At 51.7% G+C, this 20953-nt stretch overlaps 1 protein-coding gene across 2 annotated transcripts in view; it reads right to left on the bottom strand.

Moving 5' to 3' along the window:
• The window catches only part of LOC122391099 (semaphorin-2A-like), a 77210-nt gene that overhangs the window by 24949 nt on the left and 31308 nt on the right, over window positions 1–20953 (bottom strand). For both annotated transcript variants that reach the window (XM_043384741.1, XM_043384742.1), the window contains exons 3-4: window positions 15229–15316; window positions 4015–4066 (exon numbers count right to left, since the gene is read on the bottom strand). In XM_043384741.1, the coding sequence (XP_043240676.1) occupies window positions 4015–4066; window positions 15229–15316 (140 nt within the window). The remainder of the gene's footprint in view (window positions 1–4014; window positions 4067–15228; window positions 15317–20953) is intronic.

Raw genomic sequence — 20953 nt, forward strand, 5'->3', positions numbered from 1 at the left:
GGTGTCATCGACGATGGCAGGCAGACGACAGTGGATGACGGCAGATGACGGCAACGGACGTCACAGCTCCCGACGGCCTAGGGCCGCCCCTCGCTTCCCCACCAAATCAACGCGCCGCTTAGCTATGACAGCACGGAGTTTGGGAACAGCATTCAGTCTTTGTAGAATGTGAGTTATTTTTTGTGCAAATTTGGTGCACTATGGCGCCTCCCACATTTGGTGGTAAGCGTTGGGGAGTGGAAAATTTCGATCTGACAGTAAAGGGAAAGCAAAGACATATTGCTGTATGCCATAGTGCCGTCTATACTAATGATGCCAATAAATTCACGCCAGAAGTGGCAGAAAAGATACCAAAGTGACACCTACTTGGCATGACGACCAGTCAGTGATAAAAAGGTGCTAACACACTGCAAACAGGTAATTTCCTACCAAGAACGTCTTATGTAATAATTTATGTCCCATTCATGCAGCTCATCGGTGATATTGTGGCGAACAGCAGCTAATTGGGCATAAGCCGCTTAAGCTAATCCTTATCCAGATTCCAGCGACAAGATAGTAGCCAGGCACGTACCCAGGATTTCGCCCAGGAGGGGGCCACCTGCTTTCGAAGGGGCCCCCCACCGTGTATAGGGCCCCCATGTTCCCCGGGGGCCCCCGGAAGTCATGAAGAACCTTTCGATGGTGGTGGGGGGGGGGGGGGGGGCATAGTGGGTCCGGTCTCTCCTGCAGACGTAGGTGAGAGAACGCCACGTGTGTGGGAAAACGCAATTCAGTTCTTTACAACCTAATGTAGCATTTGGGATTTCTCGCGTTCAACTTCATCAAAGTCAATTAAAACGGTCTCTGTGACGGTCTCAGCCTTGAGAAAATGTGGAAAATTGGAAAGTAAAAATATTTTTGCTTGAGGAGTGTGCATGAAACGCACGGCATTTTATGAGCGAGCGCCTCAATTACTGAACATCCTCCAATGCCGGATATGTAGGTATATAATATAATAGTGGGGAATAAATGTCTCGTTATCGGAATTCACTATCTGGCAACTAGCCCTATGTAAACGCGGCTATTATATGTTTCACTAGGAATCGAGCGCAATTGTACTTTTAGCTAGAAAATAAATGCTTGGGTAATTCTGGGACACTCTGTATTAATTGGAGGAATAGGACTTAGGAGGAAATGCGATTGCAAATCGACCCACATCCCTGTGTTAGCCAATGACGCCTTTGGGGCCAAGGTTGGGGGGTATTCAGTTTAGCCTTTTTGTTTTTCTGTGATATCTCCGGCACCGTGAAAGATATTGGCTCCTTCAGATGAGTGCCTACTCCAGTCACTACTTATATCCAGTAGCCAGTAGCCACTCAGATGATTTGGGATCAATCAGGTGATATGCGTACTTTCAGACGACCAGGGGTTCCCAGGCGACCAGGTCCTCCAGATGACTAGGGGCCCCACTGCCCCAGGCGACCAGGGCCCTCCAGGCGACCAAGGGCCAATGCGATCAGGTCCCCAAAGCGATCAGGGGCCCCAGGCGACCAGGGGCCCCCATGCGACCAGGGGACCCCATGCGACCAGGCCCCCGGCTACCAGGGGCCCCCAGGCGACCAGGGGCCCTCTAGGTGACCAGCGGCCCTCAGGCGATCAGGGGCGACCAAGGGATCCCAGGCTTCCAGGGGCCCAAGGCGACCAGGGTCCCCCAGGCGACTAGGGGCGACCGGGGGCCCCAGGCAACCAGGGGCCCCCATGCGACCAGGCCCCCCCCGGCTACCAGGGGCCCCCTGGGCGACTAGGTACCCCCAGGCGATCAGGGGCCTCAATATCATGCAGCCAGAGGCCCCCCCATGCGACTAGGGCCCCCTAGGCGACTAGGGGCCACAGACCATCAGGGGCCCATACGACCAGGCCCCCGGCTATCAGGGCCCCCTAGGCAACTAGGGGCCTCCAGTCGATCAGGGGCCTCATGCGACCAGAGGCCCCCCATGCGACCAGGGCCCCCTAGGCGACTAGGGGCCACAGGCTATCAGGGGCCCCCATGAGACCAGGCCCCCGGCTACCAGAGGCCCCCTAGGCGACCAGGGGCCCAGGAAACTGGGGGCCCTTGGATGACTGCAGGGGCCCCTCGGGTACCCAGGGCACATAAATGAAACTTTAATATCAATTTTTCTTCCGAGTAAAAGACGTTTTATCCAGTGTTTAAAAAATATCCTGGGGCCTGAGGGGCCCCCTGAGCGCCTTCGGCGCTCAGGGGTCCTCAGGGGTCCTCAGGGGTCCTCAGGGGTTCCCTGAGCGCCGAAGGCGCTCAGGGGGGGGGGGGCCTTGGCCCCCGTGGCCCCCCCTTGGGTACGTCACTGATAGTAGCAAATTTGAGAAAATTCAGGATCAAGTCGAAAAGTACAGGGAGGTTTGTATTTCAGGCTTCAAAAAAGAAGCTGTTAGCAAATGATTACACCGTAGCGTTGCGGTACGCCACACAACAATGCAGTCCAGCCCCTCCGTGCTACCGTTCCAGCCGTTCGATCAGCCGCCGCTACTGCCGGCTAAAGGTGGCCCTCACTCCCCGTCGGCCGGTTCGTGACAGTCGTCGGCTCAAGTTGACCCTCCCCTCCCCTCCCCACCCCCGTGTGACACGCGGCACGAGTCGATTCAATCAGGGCCGTCGTATTACGAGTAACGATGTTTTCGGCGGCGCCACAGCGGCGGCTGCAGCAGCAGCGGCGGTGCCTTTTTACGGGACAAGGTGGAGCGCGGCGCCGCGCCGGGGAGGGGGAAGGGCTGACCTGATATTGGTAAGGTGGGGCCCTGCTAGGGGAAGGGGATGTAAGTAGAATGTCGTGATGGAGCGACGAAAGAAAAAAATGAACAACTTAGATACTTAAGCACACATAAAGGAATGACTTGATTCATACGAAAAATATACGAGTAGTGGTGTAGACCGAACTCTTTAAAAGGCCAGGAGTGGTCAATAGATCGACATTCGCATTAAGATGAATTATTATTTTCTGTCCCGAGATGTCATTATAAGGCTTTTCGTTGCCAAAATTTGGCAGTATAGTTGCATTACGCAGTCCAGAACATGTAGCTCTGAACCAGCGGTCTTTCAGCAGTGTCTAGCGTTTCGGTTCGGTAGAGTTAGTGAAGCGTGTCAGGCAAGCGGAGTGATGTCTCATATCAGGCAACCGCCGGCTGACTCAAGCAAAGAAACTAATCTTGCATTGACATGCCAGCTGTTTTTCGGGGGTTATAGGATTTCACAGAACCTAATCGATTTTGTATGAGTTGGAGCGCTTGGCTAGCCTGACTTAGACTAGTCACCTCTTGGAGGCCGGGGCGGGAACGGCGCGGGAACGGCGCCATTCGTTATAATGTCCCTTGTTACATGCATCGTGAGGCTTTGAAGTGTCACGTATAGGGCCCAACATCCTTCACGGCGAGTGGGCCAGAATGGCTTCATAGGAACCATATATATCGCTGCCGAGCGGTTCCCGGGATTGTTTTCATGGCAGCGGTCAGACCCTGTCCGTCGGTAAGGACGGAGCAATGTGACACAGTTGAAAGGTGATCACTGATACGTGGCCAAAGAGATGATATACGGGTAGAGATTTTCGACATATGATGGCGGGCATTTGGAATGTATGTCTATAGATTGCAAGAGGCATATTTCATCACATGGAACTTGAACTGCGACGCAGCACGTGCGTATGAGATCTGAGAATGACTACAGCTTGTTGGCAATAAGTGATATCACCTATATGCGACTAGTGACAAGGCGTGACGCTTGAAAACTGACAGCGATAGTTGATGGGCAATCGTTTGTGGTAGTGAAAAGTGACATGCATTCCGACTATGTAATTGTGACATGTATGCGATTAATTACAAGCTGCATGCGTGACAATCAGAGTGACACGCGATAAGCGGGCCTGAGATACCGCAGGCGATAGAAACATTTGCGTGACAGCTGACGTCTGACAGGCGTTATGTGACTGATGACTGCTGTCAGACTACTGATCACAAGTTACTTACATCACAATCCGTCTGGCTGATGTCGGGGAGTCCGATCATCAGCACACGGTCCCTGAAACACAGACAAAACATCAGTCAGACGACAGACAAACCCCAGCAAAAGCAGCCAAGCCGAACAAGAATCACAAAACCTGTTAGGTGCCTATGAGGATGCAGCACAGGCAGGCGTTACGTTACACTCGGCTCTGCTCGACCACTGCCAGCAGCTCGGTTTGTCTGGCTCGGAGCCCACCTATCTGCGCTCTACTGCTGAAATCAAAGCTGCCGGCAAACTGACGGCGGTGCTGTGTTGATTGCTGGATGCAGATCGGTAAACAGCGGGGAGGCGGGCACCGGTGCCGACGGACGGTGAGGCAGTGGCTCTGCTGACAGCGAGGCACGCTGGTTCGACTGTCAGGTGAGATAATGGCCCAAACTGACAGGTGAGGCAATCCCTCCAGTCTCCACTGAACCGACAGGTCAGGCTTGCTAAATTGCTAAATTGAGGCAGTGGCTCAAAGGATGGGACAGCGAAAAGTGTCGTCTGTGAAAGTGAGGGAAAATGAGGACGACATCATCACGTCGTAACAGGCTCTCATGGTGGTCACAACGATATGCCTAGACGCCACTTTGCTGGGTCCCCAGAGGAAGACAGACCACATGACGGAGCCACGGGACGGGACGTCGCCCTTGTGTCAAGGCCGGCACCCGGATCTATCACAGCGCCGGTGACATGTCTGGTCTGTTCCGGCGCACACAATGTGTTCGACATTAGGGATGCGCCGGTCGCGGACGCCGGGCGGCGGACAGTGGCGTCATGACAGCAAAGAGGCGAGCTGGAGGCAGCAGTGGTGACGGCATGAGTGGCAGTGACATGCAGTGGCAGTTGGTGATGTTGGTAGTGGCGACGGGAATAATGTGTCTGACCGGGAATTCCCTGCAGTCATTTTGTCATAACCTTCTCACGTTCTTAGCCGCTCACATGGACTGTCAGCGAAGCTGCTCCGTACTCCGCTGGTCTGAGGGACCTTAAATACATACCCACGGCCCGGCCGGCGGTGTCGAACAATCGATGGTCGCTGAGGAACCGCTGTCACCGCAATGTTAGCAATCACTCAGCTGTCAGCGGCGGGGTGGCGCCGGATCGCTTATCCGAACCTCTGACATGTGTATACCAGTGAGGGATACGACGGTGAGGCTGCCTGAGTCTGGCGGACGGCGCTATCACGGCGAGAGGGTGATATTTAATGTGACGGAGGCGAACCAGTTCATATTTCACATGCATTGTGACGTTTCTTATCCCGTGACGTACTCCCAGCAACATAAAGTTCGATGATCATTCTGCCTAAAACATTCTTATAAATTCACACCGAATACTTGGAAAGCGGATCAAAGTGCACATGTGTTATGTCTGAAAGAACAGAACATTCGTGGAGGCACTTCTTGCACGTCACCGATCCGACAGTTGTCCAAAGAAAGGATCGGATGTAAAACAGTGAAGCTGATTCACATTCTGCCATCCCAAAGAGCAGGGAGAGCGCTGTATTTCTGGTGAAGTTGTCTCCGGAAAGAGCCAAGCAGACGCCGAGGCAGAACGACTTATTAAGGAAATGAATGGGTCACGCACAAGCCTGAAGCGAGGCTCTCCAAGCGAGAGGACTTAATCACGTTCTGAATCAGCTTGACTGTGTAATTTTAAAAACGGTCGTCAGCCTGGCCGGACAAGTGGTCTGGATTATGGGACATGTATGATTAGTGTGCTTTCGGATGAGATGAACCGATTCAGAGGCCAGTGAACCGGTTCACGCACGCACCAGATGGCCTTCCCGGGAGCTGCGCCGCTGAGTTCCGTCCATTCCGTAAATGTAAGGTCTGAGACCCATCTCCGGTAGAGGACCATTTCTCGTTGGACACGTGGCTTCTGTCTGCCCTCGTTGGACATCATTTTCGGTTGATGTAAGGACTCACATAGACCAAGGCAACTACATGACAAAGTCGACGTATGACTGGCGCAGCTTGACTCTGCCGATCAACGCAACTCAAAATTAGTCAGGTGGCCAGAGTCGGTCGGAGTCGGACTGACTCGGTCTCAGAAGGAGCTGCGGTTGGCTATGGGTCAGCAGCCGGTAGTCATTCACAGCTGAGGTTAGGTCGGAGTCGGCACTGCGGCCGGCGCGGTGAGGTCAGCAGCCGCTGGCTGCCGCCCGCTGAAGGCCGTTTATGGGCTGACCGGCCGGACCGACCGGACCCGTATCCCGGCACGCTGCCGTCCTACCATCAAGGACAGGCCGGTCAACGCGCCATAGACAGCGGCTGTAAATTATACTCGGCGGCATTAGTGTCTGGGATCACGCAGCTGGATGGCCACCACATCTCACAGGCGACAATGAGACGTCCTCGCTGTATGGGATCACATCGCTAAGCTCACGGCGTGAACAGCGACTTTAATTGGTCCCCGACCATCATTCGACGAAATCCTAGGAAAAGGAGATGGAACGTGATAGAGACTCCCAGACATTTATTTGGTGGGATTCAATGATCGATAGGCTTATATTGCTTTACACTCACGTGTTCCTTTCTAATTAAGTACAATCGTCTCCAACTGGAACTGATGCTTCGGTTCCTCACTATCATGTTCAATCACGGTGCGAGTTTGAATTAATGACCAAACATTTTCACTCTGGGAAAGTCATGTCCGAGCTGGACGAATGTTGCGCCACTGAAAAAGTGAAAAAGTCTAACTAGTTGCCATTGAATGTGCCCATCATATGCGGCGGAATGGGGGAGGCACCGGGGCATCGTGCCCCCTTGATTTAGCCATTTTAACATTAGCCCTATGGGTGTTGCATGGAAAGAATGGGACCAAAAGTCGGCAGCGCCCCCCCCCCCTTCCTTAACCCGCGCCCCGCTGGGGGGGGGGCAGAATCTGCCCCCCCCTCCCGTTTTTCGCCAATAACTTCTAAACGCGTTACGCCAGCGACGTCAAACTTTCAGTGCCTTATCATACATCAATTTGACACGTTCCCTGAAAATTTGAGCGAAATCCGTCGGAAAATTTTTGAGAAATTGACGTTTTTGTGACGTCATGTTCGCCATTTTCGCCTCAAAAGCGGCAAAATTTCAAACGCCGCTAACATCTTCATTTTTAAAGGAATCAAGACGTAACAAAAAAGGTTATACGTGATGCTACTTTGTCTATCAAATGGCTATCTCGATTTTTTGAAAATTTTGGATTTTGACCCAATTTTTTTTCAAAAAACTGACTTTTTTGGGAAAATTATTATAAAATCCAAAATTTTGAGTGTATCGAAAAAACCGGAATATATGTCAGAGAAGTAGTCTATGTGCACCAATATACCAATTTTTAGAAGAATCGGTTCAAAAATGTGGGAGTTATTCAAAATTTTATGACGTCACGACACACAAAAATTTTGAAAAATGATTTTTTGGAAGTTCTAGACCTCGTACGGAAACAAAAATAGCACCATTCGATTCGCCGTGAAAAACTGCATCAGATAGACACCTTTTTAGGCCTTAATAACCAACTTCAAAATTTGACCTCACTTGACCTGACCTTGACCTGACCTCGACCTGAAATTCATCCAGAGGTGGTCCATATCACTTATTGAGTGTGCCTATTGAATTCTATGAGTAAAATGACCCATAAAACATGTGTCGCACATGCCCTTTTCTATATTTTGTTTTTGGTGGCCTGACCTGACCTGACCTGACCTTGACCTTGACCTTTGAATGACATTGTATGCAACGAATATTGTCTTGGTAGTCTAAGAACACGTTTTGGGCAATCAGTCTCAGTCCATTCTCCGGCAACTACGGTGCAAGGCCGATACTGTAGAAACTTACATTTTGTACCCTTGACCTGACCTTGACCTGACCTCTGACCTACTTAAGCAAAAAAATTTGGGCTCTTTAGATCCGCCTTGTTGAGAGCTTTCGATTGCCGTTTTCCCCGTCTTTCTACGACCATCGGTTCGGAAGTTAGACAGGGGGGGGCAGAATCTGCCCCCCCCCCCCCCCCCAGCAGGGCGCGTATGGCTGAATAGCCCAGCGGGGCGCGGGTTAATTGAAGGTGTTCCGCCGCTACTGGTGCCCATGGTCCCCTTCCTACGGTTACGCCAAGGAAGCAGTGAACTAAGACCCAACACAACGCATTCATTTTCATGGTGTCATGCGAAACCGCCGCAATGTTGCATGTCGCGGTGTCAAAATACTCAGCAATGTCAGATAGCAGTCAGCTGGTGGCGCCATGAATAATTCATCGAGCTCGGGTGATTTGTTGTCAGTCAAGCAGTTGTCGCGCTCAGCCTGGTTAATTCATCAAAGAGAGCACTGCTTGTCAAGGCCCGGCCGGCACGCAACAAACGGAATGGCCCAACATAAATCGCATTCCATGACTGCTTTCACTGCGGCCGGGCATGTGTTTCAGTTTGAACCATTCCGACAAAGGGGCCGCTCTGCGTACGCCCCAGGTGGTGTCGGCGCCGGTGCTGGCTGCGAGAGCTCCGCATGCACTTTGCGATACAACGGCGCCACATCCATTAACGATTGATCAACGCTAACTGGACGTATAACTGCAGTTTCACGTTTTGACTCCCCAGGGCTCTGAAGTTTTATGGCAGGAGCCACGCTGCGTATTTCCTTTTAGAGCTGTCTTGATTTTGCGCCGTCGGTTATGGCAAAATACGGCCTTACGAACGGATCGACGGGCAATCATACCTGAACTGTTTTCGGTCCGCGTCAAACTTCAACGGCCCGACCAATCTCATGTTCTCCCCTCGGACCGGCCGGTGTCCAATGCGGGCCGCTCTGACCGATTGGACATTACATTTTAATGGGCCCGGTTAGTGCGCGCCGATCGCCGGCTGCGGGCGGCGGCTCGATATTTAATAATGTCTGCATGCCGAGACGACCGCGCCATTGATCACCGAGTCGCGGCCGCCGCCTGCACGGGCCAGGTGATTGGGCGCGCGCGACGAGTAGTCAGCGAGAGCCAGATAGGGTGGTATGTGTGAACAACTCACATAATGGTAACGGAGTCGAGAGAAGTATAACACGCGTCGCATATAAATGGTACAGAGGTGTTAAATCACCAGTCAGAAAATGTTCACCGTTTAAAATATAATACCAAGGAATGCATGATTACGTGATCGGTTGTGGTACAGATCGCTGGTTTGAATTAATAGTCGAAGCCCACCGAACATTTTTAGACTCTCCATGAATGCAGAAACACTCCAAGGTATGGCATATAAATTGAAGCCATGCATCGGCATGTGGCGAATGCCTTTTTCTCGGACTAGGTATCGACAATAGCCTATACTGAATGCCAATCTTTTCACGGGTGACGAAACATTCGTCTGAAACGCTGCAACCACCCCAAATCACGGTCTTGGAGCGAGGTAAAGCGCCGTCTCTGGTCTGATGAACTGCCGCGTTAAGGCAGGAGAGCCTCTCTCTCAATTCATGAGATGCGTGAAGGAGCTTCGTGTCCCTACATCAGATTCAGCGGCGTCGGCTGAGCGGCCGGCCGCTGTCGCTCAGACCGAGCCGGGTGGGCCGGCTCACGACATCCACTGAATGAATCCCCCCAGGACCAGGTTCGGCACTTCAGTGCTGCGAGATAGCGGCCAGCCAATAGACAGGTGTTAAGTAGATGGGCCTCGGTGACGCCTCTTTAACCGATGAATCTGATATCATTCAGGGAGAGCACTCCGCTATTTAAATGCATTATTAAGAGTGGGTTGGCACTTGGCAGCTACCGTCAAAACTGATAGAAACGCGTATGTATTCTTATATGTATGTACAGAACAATCGGTCACTTGGCTACCACTTGCTTTGTTTTCTTTGCAGAGCTCACGAATCGACGCAACGCCCCGCACAGACATAGCTCGTACCGGATCATCCCATGTGACCTAGGCGTTGATTTATTATGAGAAAGACATCAAATTATAACCTATACCGATGTGGGTACATATTACACAGCTGTTCATTAACCTGAAGCTTCCGTTTTATCATTGTTATTTTAGTAATCTATTACACATCAATTTTGGCTATGTTACGCCAGAAATACGTAACATATAAGGCAGAACAAAAGAAGAAAACTGCAATATAGTTAGAATGTTTTAGACGGTTCGACGAGCCTTTCAAATAGATTGCCGTCCCTTGGCGGACAGAGTCGCCGTTTGACACGCCGATGTTCTCAGAAACACTCTGCTCTGATTCAAAACGCATTTAGGGCGATCAGATTTTGCCGGAAGGGTCCGTCTCTGACGTCGCATCGGACAGGCTGTCTCGTGATTCCCCTCTCTCGACCGGACCTCTGCGGTTCACAGGATATATTTCTGAGACAGAGGATGATGGGAGGAATGGCGACATCCAGTGCCTGATCCTGAGAAACAACCACAGCCGGTCATTTATCCCGGTCAACTCCACCGTAAAATGTTACACTTATCTGTCGCCTGATAAATAACGAGCCGAGTCCGGTCAGATTCCGGTCTGCAGGCCGCGGACGCCGCTGGTCGGCGGGACCAAGTGTGGGGACGGCGTGCCGTGTTTGTTTGATGTGACGCCATGCGTCCGATCAGCTAGCTCTGATGCTCCCACGGGAGCGGTAAGTTCCCACCAAACATCGCGCCATCGGCCGCGGACCTCGGTCAGCGCGGGGCCGAGGTTTTAGGCTACCGAAAATCACTGACTCATCCCGGTCGGCGCCTCCGCAGTCGGTGCTCTTTTATTTCCAGAAATACTTGGATCCTCATGAATTTGTGACTTCATTCTTCCTAAGCAATGCCATAGTCTAAATGCTAATTCCAGAGAAGCGGTCGTTGGAAACGGCGACTCCATCTCCAATTAACAGTAAAGTTGGCCGGCCGCCTCCCAAGTGCGGCCGGTTTCCTGCGGCCGGCCCGGCCAGCTCCCCGCCGGACAAATTAGCTCACCGCCCAATGTGATAGCCCGCTGAGACATTGGACGTCATTAGCAAACGGCGCCGGAAACGATTCGCAAAGTCGCCAACTGCGGGTCCCATAGCTGCCGAACATGGGGCCCCACAGAGCTTCATAACGCTGAATCTCTTAGACTGAGATTGGTAGATTTCCATACGGATGAATAACCATCCACATTTCCCATACTTCCATAACGGTGAATCTCATGGTTCTCATGGTTCCCACAAAAGTGATATTAGCCCAGTGTTAACCCTCGCCCTGGCAGGGCATTTTTCATAACACGGCCTGGCAGGGGGGGGGGGGTCGATGCGACCCCCCCCCTCGCGATTGGCTCCTATGGCACCTAGAAACACCAAATTTGGTAGGTAGGTGAGCCCCCATGAGTTCTCGCCCCTGTGCAAATTTGGTTGCTCTAGGTCAATATTTAGGGGGGTTTTGGGGGGTATAAATGTAAAAATTTCGCTAAAAACAGGTCAAAAGTTTTTCGCTTATAACTTTTGATCTAATTAAGATAGAGCAAAAAGAAAAGCACCAGTGAACTCAGCACGTCAAGGCGCGTCGAATGATATACTTTTTAGCTTGCTTAAGTGTACTTAAAGTTTTTCTTAAATTTTAAGTAAACTTAACTTAATAAATTAAGTTCTAGTTAACCAAATTGCATCATATCGCATATCATTCGATTCGGCTGATCACCAGGAACACAATGATACCATTTTTTAAGCTCTAGCGTCATTATGTGCCAAGTTATTGGCAAAAACGTCATTTGACCTCAGATGACCTCATTTGACCTGACCCATGGATAAGTACACCGAGCAAAGAAGCACCAAGTGACCTGCTGCTAAGTACTGTGGTTTCAAAGGACAAAAGTGATAGAAAGAAGCGGATATCTCCATTATTTTCCGAATTTAGTATTTTCCCATAGGCTTAACATTACGACGTAATGACCTCTAACTGACCTCAGGTCAGTGACCTCAAAAAACCCGAACTATATGTTATACAACTCGGTGAACTTAGCACATCCTGAAAGTTTGAAGGAAATCAGTCCAAAACTGTGAGTTGGACAGGTGCAAAAAGAAAATTGAAATTTGACCATGACCTTGTACCGGTTTTTCTGACCTGGTGACCTGACCCAAGGTCACCCGGACCTGAAATTTTCAGGTCATATGTAAAAAGGTTGCCCCATAGGCTGTGCCAAATTTGGCGGCGCTGCGCGCCGCCGTTTTTACGCTATCTTCGAAAAACCTTAGGGGGGGTCGCATCGACCCCCCCCCTGCCAGGGCGAGGGTTAACTCTTCCCCGATGTCCTTTTTTATAAATGTCACTGCGCCGTCCAGCGTTAGAAACAACCCATGACAGTCGTCCGCCGCTCTATATGGGCCAATGTCATCAGTGGCCAGTCTGCCGCCCGACTTGTGTCTGCACGGTGCACGTGCTGCATTAGTGTCACCGTCCGACCGAGTGTCACCGTCAGGCCCCTGATCGCTGAGTGCACTCATGGAGGGGACACGTCCCGCCCGTCCCCGCCCGGCCGTCAACGCCAAACCGGTCGGCGGCATTCCAGCTGTAATACGATTATTGCACTCGTGACGCACGGGAGTCAATAATGGCGCTACGTGCCGCGCCGCGCGCCGCGGGCCGGGCCATACAGAGGCTCTCTCAGCACGGGTCTGCCGCTGAGGGAGCGGCTCCACAACTGACACTGACCAGGGAAGGTATACAGCCCGTCACAGCAGCTCTCAGGGAAGATTATTTGGACGGTGGTCGGTGATGAGAGACTGCACCAGTCGATGCTCGCACGCACACACCAGCCGGCCGATAGATGGTGATTGGTGACGGTGGTGACGGCTGCCCCAATATCTGCACCTCTGGTGGTCGACTGGTGGTCAGAACTGACCACTTACCAAAACTGGTGCCGGCGGGTCACGTGCAGCAGGGATGGTGAACGACCCAATAAACATGCTTTCCTAATACTAGTCTGACCTGGGCGGCTTTTGCATCGTAAATTGGCATCACTCTCGTGCATATTAATGTAGGATATTGCCATATTCTTCCATTCATATCATATTAACCCTCGCCCTGGCAGGGGGGTCGATGCGACCCCCCCCCTAAGGTTTTTCGAAGATAGTGTAAAAACGGCGGCGCGCAGCGCCGCCAAATGTGGCACAGCCTATGGGGCAGCCTTTTTACATATGACCTGAAGTTTTCAGGTCCGGGTGACCTTGGGGCAGGTCACCAGGTCAGAAAAACCGGTACAAGGTCATGGTCAAATTTCAATTTTCTTTTTGCACCTGTCCAACTCACAGTTTTGAACTGATTTCCTTCAAACTTTCAGGATGTGCTAAGTTCACCGAGTTGTATAACATATAGTTCGGGTTTTTTGAGGTCACTGACCTGAGGTCAGTTAGAGGTCATTACGTCGTAATGTTGAGCCTATGGGAAAATACTAAATTCGAAAAATACTGGAGATATCCGCTTCGTTCTATCACTTTTGTGCTTTGAACCCACAGTACTTAACAGCAGGTCACTTGGTGCTTCTTTGTTTGGTGTCCTTATCCATGGGTCAGGTCAAATGAGGTCAACTGAGGTCAAATGACGTTTTTGCCAATAACTTGGCACCTAATGACGCTAGAGCTTAAAAAATGGTATCATTGTGTTTCTGGTGATCAGCCAAATCGAATGATATGCGATATGATGCAATTTGGTTAACTTGAACTTAATTTATTAACCCTCGCCGGACCTATTGGTTTTCTACATACGCGCCGGCCGAGGGGGGGGGCGGGTACGACCCCCCGCTCGCCGTTTCGCCCCTGGTGGAGCTAGCGCGTCGCGGAAAAAAACGAGCGTGTGCGCCGTTACGAGACGGCAGACGCAGAGATTGGTACCCGATTTTAAGGTCCTAGGTCAACCGGTGACCTCTGAGGTCAGGTCAAGTGCCCCAGGGTACGGTTCAGTTTTTGGTGAATAACTTCGCAAAAAAAACGGCCGCAGAGCCGCGATTTTGGCAGCATCGTGTTCGCCTTGCTCAGGCGCGTCGAATGATATACTTTTTGTTCGGGTCAGGTCAACTTAGGGTGTTGACCTCAGGTCAAGGTCAGGTCAGCAACCCCAGGTTACGAAGTTGGTCGAAAGAGGTCATGTCGCATATCATTCGATTCGGCAGGTCTTCCTGAGTCCATTGGTGGCTTTCCCGACTCGCTAGCTCAATTTGATCGGGAGTTATTGACGAAAAACTAATATGACCTTGATGACGTCATAAATGACGTCACGGAAGGTCAACATTGCAAAAGTGACGCATCTAACCTTGCAAGGAGTGCACCAAATCACGATTCTGTGTGCTTGAGATAGTTGGAGATCGTTTCCGGCGCCAGAATAGCAGTTTGAATTTTTCCCCCATTGACTTATACCTAATGGTGAGGTCACGAAAATGACCCGACCTCATATGACCTTTAGGAAAAATCCGAGTTAAACAAGCTGTGAGACTCATAATGGATACTAGATCCTGCAAGTTTCATTTCCCTTTGACATCTCCTCTGGCAGTGAGGGCGTTGCGAAGTTGCGACATCTGAAGACCGTGCAGAGGTTCACTTATGACGTCATAGGTCAGTGACCTGACCTGACCCAAAAATGCGGTTGGTGTCAAAAGATGCGGCTTGGATCAAAGGTCAGGTATGCCAAGTTTCAGCTCTCTATCGCCAGCGTGTTCGGAGCTATCGCGAAAGAAACCCTATGGGGGGGGCGGCACCCGCCCCTCCCTCGGCCGGCGAGGGTTAATTTAAGTTTACTTAAAATTTAAGAAAAACTTTAAGTACACTTAAGCAAGCTAAAAAGTATATCATTCGACGCGCCTTGACGTGCTGAGTTTACTGGTGCTTTTCTTTTTGCTTTATCTTAATTAGATCAAAAGTTATAAGCGAAAAACTTTTGACCTGTTTTTAGCGAAATTTTTACATTTATACCCCCAAAAACCCCCTAAATATTGACCTAGAGCAACCAAATTTGCACAAGGGGAGAACTCCAGGGGGCCCACCTACCTACCAAATTTGGTGTTTCTAGGTGCCATAGGAGCCAATCGCGAGGGGGGGTCGCATCGACCCCCCCCCCCTGCCAGGCCGTGTTATGAAAAATGCCCTGCCAGGGCGAGGGTTAATCAAACACGTCTGTGATGTGCATCGAGCTAAGAAAGAAATCATTCAGTTGAATCGGTTTAACTTCTCATTTAATCAGCCGATGTGGCTGAAGTCGGATGTGAGCCGTGAGGTGTTTCTGTACTCACATGGCGCCGACGTAGAGCACGTCCCTGTGCTCGTCCATGTGGAACGTCCGGTAGTAGAGCTTGCCGCATGTCAGTTCCTTGACGTGCTCTGAAACAGAAGATGGGGTAGGTCAGGTCGGGCCCGACAAGGTTCACATTTTCAGCTTTTTGACGTGCTTTAGAACAGGAAGAAACGGGTCAGGTCGGTTTCCCCGAGGCCACGGGGTTGCTGATTGAAATACATGAATATATGCAGTTTTAGTTTATAGTCAGAGTCGATAATGTACATAATGCATGGTGCAATGTAAGCACTGAGTGCGCATAAGTTGCGCTAGCAACTGAATTTCCGGCAGCTGCCCAGTAAAGTCCCTATGTTCAGTTTGTGTATTGCACTTGCCCACTCAAATATGTACATACCCTGCAGCGCAGCCTGAACAGTAAAAACAGCATCGTATTGGTTCCTATTAACCAGCACGAGCACGAAAGTTGGACTGCATCCCGAGAGAAAATCACATCAAACCAGTAACTGGCGAACTGGATGTGGTGCTGGTAACTTTAGAAATTGTCTTCTGCTAATTCCACTAATGCCTCATGGCCGACAGTTCACGATAAGTTAGTGCATGGAAGTTTGTCCGGAACTTTTGGTCACGCTTGGTAGACTGAAATACTACCTCGATGATCTGCGACATTTGTCCAAGCTCAGTCAGGAAGTTTCGTTCGGAAAACATAGTCAAGTTCAAAGACCGGCATTTCATCCAACTTCTCAAAGGTCACAACACGTTACAAGTACAACCAGCCCCAGTGGTCTTCTCTGCGGCATTCGAAAGAGGATGTTGCGGACCAACTTTCGGTTATGTCTCTGTCAAATGTCAAATGTCGCCTTTTCGTGAGGATGTTCGGAATCCAGACATGTCTTTGATCTGCGGTTTCAGGAGGAGTCACTGGTAAGAAGGCCCATTCGCGTGATGGACGGGTCACGCAACTGTTCCACAGTGTCGTCCCGGCTCGACCCGGTCAGTAGCTGGCTCATCGAAACAGCAGAGGTCTATCAATCAGTTCCAGACTTTGGGAATTTAACAGCTTCTAATTATTAAGCAAACATCCAATTAAACAGCGACTAAGCTGAAAATGAGCTCCATCGCCCTATGGTGAGCTAAGAACAAAGTCAACCAGCCAATATAGAGGGGCTGTATCAGAAAGCGGGCCGGGACCCTGTTTCACCGGTGATTTACGACGGAAACATAACCGCTGACCGCGCACTGGCTGATTTACGAAGGCGTTTAACGGCTGAGTGCCCTGAATGGCCCTAAACCGGCTCCAAACAATCTGAGCCCATTACTGGAGCCGAGTTAATGAGTTAGCGCCGCTCTCCGACCGGAGCGGCCGCCACGGTCGTGGGTAAGGGGAGGGTGAACGGTGACAGAGATTCTCTTCGTATAACTAACTATTCTATTTTCATTACTATGAGAACATCCATTCTCGTTGGCTTTCTCTATTTCCTTATTCAGTAGCATTTCTAGCAAATGTCATGAAAACAACAATTAATTAGGATGCTTGTGCAATGATCACACGTGAAGCAGCAAAAAGCGTGCCGGGAATGTTCAATTCAGATAAAAATCACGTGGTACGTCTTGCTATCTTCTATGAGGCAGCCGCTAATGACTAAGCAGGGCATTAATTGGCCGAATGGGATGGCCGCGGGTGGCTGCTTATGTACGTTTCACATGAACAGTGAACAATGGCTGCCGGCAACTGCAAACTATCGACTCGGCAATCTATGCGGCTGCGGTTCCATGGCGTTCTCGAACGATCAGTGATCACTGTTGAGCACACAGCATCCCTGTCAGCTCCTTGGAACGCCAACAGCGGCCATTTCTGTGATGGTTTCACCCACTGGCGGTGTTAATAAACGCTCTGCCAGGGTCTCGGAACCCGTTGCAGTGTAACTGCACGACTTGGCTGCACGCACAGTGACCGGCGCCGCGCGACGGTCCGAGCCAAAGACAGCAGCCGCGCCGCCGTCTGAGATGGGCCGCAGGTCCACTCGGACCCCGGACGCTGGTCAGGCCAGGACGACCGCCGGACACGCTCCGGTCAGTGCCGCCGGCCCCGGGAGAGGCCACTGCAGGAGAAAGGGTGAAAGGCGTCCACTGAGGCCGACGGCGGGCCGAAAATTGGTCCGGCTAATGGGTGGGTACTTGAGCATTGAGCAAGGTAATTTGCGGGCTGTAAATGTTCACTGCTGGTCTGTAATTTCTTTAGATGCCTTTTTGTAGGGCATTCCTCTGCAAACGTTTCCGCAAACTCAGAGTCGGAGACACTTTTCAATTCACGGTAATCGTTTTTTTATGCGGTCGTGATAAAGCAATTCATAATTTCATAAAAACAAGACCATCATCTGCCACCTGTCATGACCTGATAAGTGATAATGCTCAAACAAATTCCGATCATGACTCCATTGATGAAAAATCCTGTGAAGATCCAAAAGAAACGCATATGGGACCTCGGACTCACAGGTCAGCCTGCGGTATTCCTGTTTGCGATAACCGTTCACTACTTCCCTCAGCGCGCCGTGGTGGCCTGTCCTGCCCCCCCCCCTCCCCACTTGCTGCACACACGCGCACTCCAGCTCCCATTGTGCTGTCTCTGAGCTGATGTATGCCAAGCCACCTGCAGTTTCACCAGCGTCTCCTGTAGTTCGACAGAGATCAGCCAGAAATGCCGATCTTATCAATCTACGATCATCTGCAGCGCTCAGAGATGATAAAACGGACAAACTCGGCAAAAACACATGCGTTATTTAGATATGTGGTTAGGTATATGACGGCAGCAATGCCCGTTTGATCTTTACTTCCTACCGGTCTGCGTTACATCTCTCGCTCGATTTCCGGTCGCTGCTGGTGGGTCGGGAGTGGGACCTGCTGGTCGCTCTGTATTGTTCTGTGGCGGCTTTGATCGCATATCGGCTGCTCTGGACAGCTACAAATGACCGCGGCTGACCGGGGTCGGTCTGAGGGGCGGGTGACACGCACCCACCGCGCTCACTGCAGTCTTGTTCCCAATGGGTAGCGAGCTAGCTGGGCGCGCTAAGCGCTCAGAGGCGGTGAGAGAAAGGTGGACACTAGACAGCGCACCCATTGTTCATCAAGGCGAGTTTGCGGAATGCTCGACGAGTCAAATACGGACCACCAAGCTACGTTTGTCTTTGGAACGAAGACCACCAGCGGGTCACCCCAGAGAGAACGAAACAGAAGCACAGGCCACTATGTCATGCTTCCATAAGAGGACGCAGAAGCAATATAGTGGCGTTATGGGGGTTCTGAAACGGCCCTGGCCGCGTGCCTCCATTCATTCCAGCTGACATGCCGGGAAAACCATTGGTCAGGCCGAGTTATGTCTGTCACACCACATCCATCACTGAGTAATTGGAAGTTTCGGTCCGCCCGGTGTCCTGCTGCAGAGAATACCGTATGTAAATACCGTAAGCTGTTTCTACATAAATATTGTCGCCGAGGTACTCTCTCGTCTCCTTTTCATCTACACTTGTTCATCTGTTATTGGTGTAACTGAAGACGATAATTGAGAGTGGAAAGGAATCTTACAGTTTCCAAAGCAAAATCTGCCATGCCATTCACCTTCAATTCCATTGACTGTGAACAGGTGGCCAATGACTGACGAAACTTTTGTTTGGCATGGAAAACATAGCCCAGTCAAAAGGCGTCGCATACTTGTTTGAATTCAAACAAGTGATTGGAAACTGCCGAGTGCCGACTCCAAAGAAGGCAGTTGCATGAGACTCGACTTGAAACAACACCGGTCGCCGACCCGTCGCTCTGCAAGGCACCACGTTGCATCCCTTCCATTTCGGTGGTTAGTCTGTGTCCTGTAAAGGAGCGGGTATACTCACCGTCGGTGGTACCTCTCAGCTCTGGACCATGTTTGGGCTTTCCGGCAGTCATCCGTCATCCGGCCTGTCATGACCAATGGCTGTCACATGACAGGTCCAAGTCCGTCAGTCTGTCTGTGCGCTTCACTAAGCCTCGGGACCGGCTGTCGCTGCCAATGGCTCGTCAACTCTGCATGAGCCGCCATGAGTGGACCTCAGACCTGCGCGTGGCTTGCAGAATGTTCACGTCACGTCACGTTTCAGCGTTAGCGACGTCTGTAGCCGTTCGATGCGGACCAATTCGGTCACGTCAGTCACCTCAGCGGTCCCCGGCGACCGATCTCGGCTCGTTAGGGGCTCCATTTAGCACCGAGCTGCTCTGATGACCGCGCCGCAATGACCCGGCCCGGTCAATCCAGCCAACGAGCCAACTTCGAACCTCAGATGAATTTCGCGCGCGCGCGCGGATGCCAACTTGGCTCCCCGAGGAGACACTTACGCAGCCTGTAATTTGGCAACTTTTAATCCCTGTGCGGCGGGGAAAAGTTCCCGGGCGGCATTATTAATGAGGTATGGGGGATTGGGCATACACTACTTAGACAAATCGATGGCCTGTCCTGGCACTAATTATATAGTAATGACCTGTCCCGTCATTACTTTTGCATTATAGCAGACTACATACTGTGTGACGGCCGAGTAGTGGTGGTAGAATAAATGGTACATATAAGCTGGAAGTGGACAGCTCAGCCCTCGAAAGTGATTGCAAGTTCAACGGGTATAAACGGATAACTCATAAAGGAATAAAGGAAATACACAAGTAAAGTCTTATTGCTGCAATTTCATTCCAACTCTTGTGCACGATTACCGGTGAGCGTCGAACGAGAAACCTCTCTGACATCGCGGGGCCTTGAACTCATGCGGTAGGTACGGCGTGCTCTGCACTGCAATGTCGCGCTGCAGACCGACCGATGTGTGGCCATCGTCGTATAACCGTCACGTAACTGCATCGGCGAGCTGTAAATATCCGCCGCCGCCGCGACAGGTCCGTTGGCGACCCGTCAGAGCGGGGGTGGAGGGAGGAGGGGGCAGTGACGGCTCTCCTGCCGACCACCCAGCTCGGTCAGCAGCGCCGGTCATCCGCTGTCGCACGGTGCCGGTCAGAGGCCACTCCAAACAGGAAACTGACGCGGGCCGCGCGGCCTCGACGCCAGGCCGACCGGAACTCTCTCTCTATGCTGACCAACTCAGGCGAGAGCGACCGAACGGCGTCCGTCGGTCCGAGACGCTCGGGCCGGTCACGCAGTCCGGCTGGGGCGACCCCCCACCTCCGGCGGACGCGTCGGACTCCACCGGACAATGGCGACGTCCCGGCGGCGGCCAGTGGCGTCTGACGGCGCTCATTGTCTCGGAGCTGCCACCGGGGACGGCCGGAGCGTCAGCGGAGGACCCGACCGGCCGACCGAGGACCGGCCGTGTCACCGGCGAACGTCGGTGCCGACAGCGAGTGCCAATAACCGGCGAATGACCGCGGCGGTGTCAAACGGAGCAGAGGCGCTGACACCGACCGGGGGGGGGGGAGACACAGACACTGACACCCACTCGGCCGGCTAGGTGCTGACGCTGACACTTCCGGGCTTGAGAGGTGTTGACACCGTCAGCAACCGGGTTAGAGGTGCTGACATCAGCACTGTCTTGGTTTGACGGATAGATGGCCAATAACACATCGCTGTCAGCGCCTGTCTCAGGTCGGCAAACAACGGACGCAGCCGTAAACATCTGCCGCGGTCAGCCGTCAGTCAGAGCTCGCCTCTATAAGACGGTCACAGTCTCCTCTCACAGTCTGGAGAGGTCTGCTGTCAC

The sequence above is a fragment of the Amphibalanus amphitrite genome, unplaced genomic scaffold (genome assembly GCF_019059575.1).
Source record: "Amphibalanus amphitrite isolate SeventyFive unplaced genomic scaffold, NRLGWU_Aamphi_draft 000421F_arrow, whole genome shotgun sequence".
Taxonomy (NCBI): domain Eukaryota; kingdom Metazoa; phylum Arthropoda; class Thecostraca; order Balanomorpha; family Balanidae; genus Amphibalanus; species Amphibalanus amphitrite.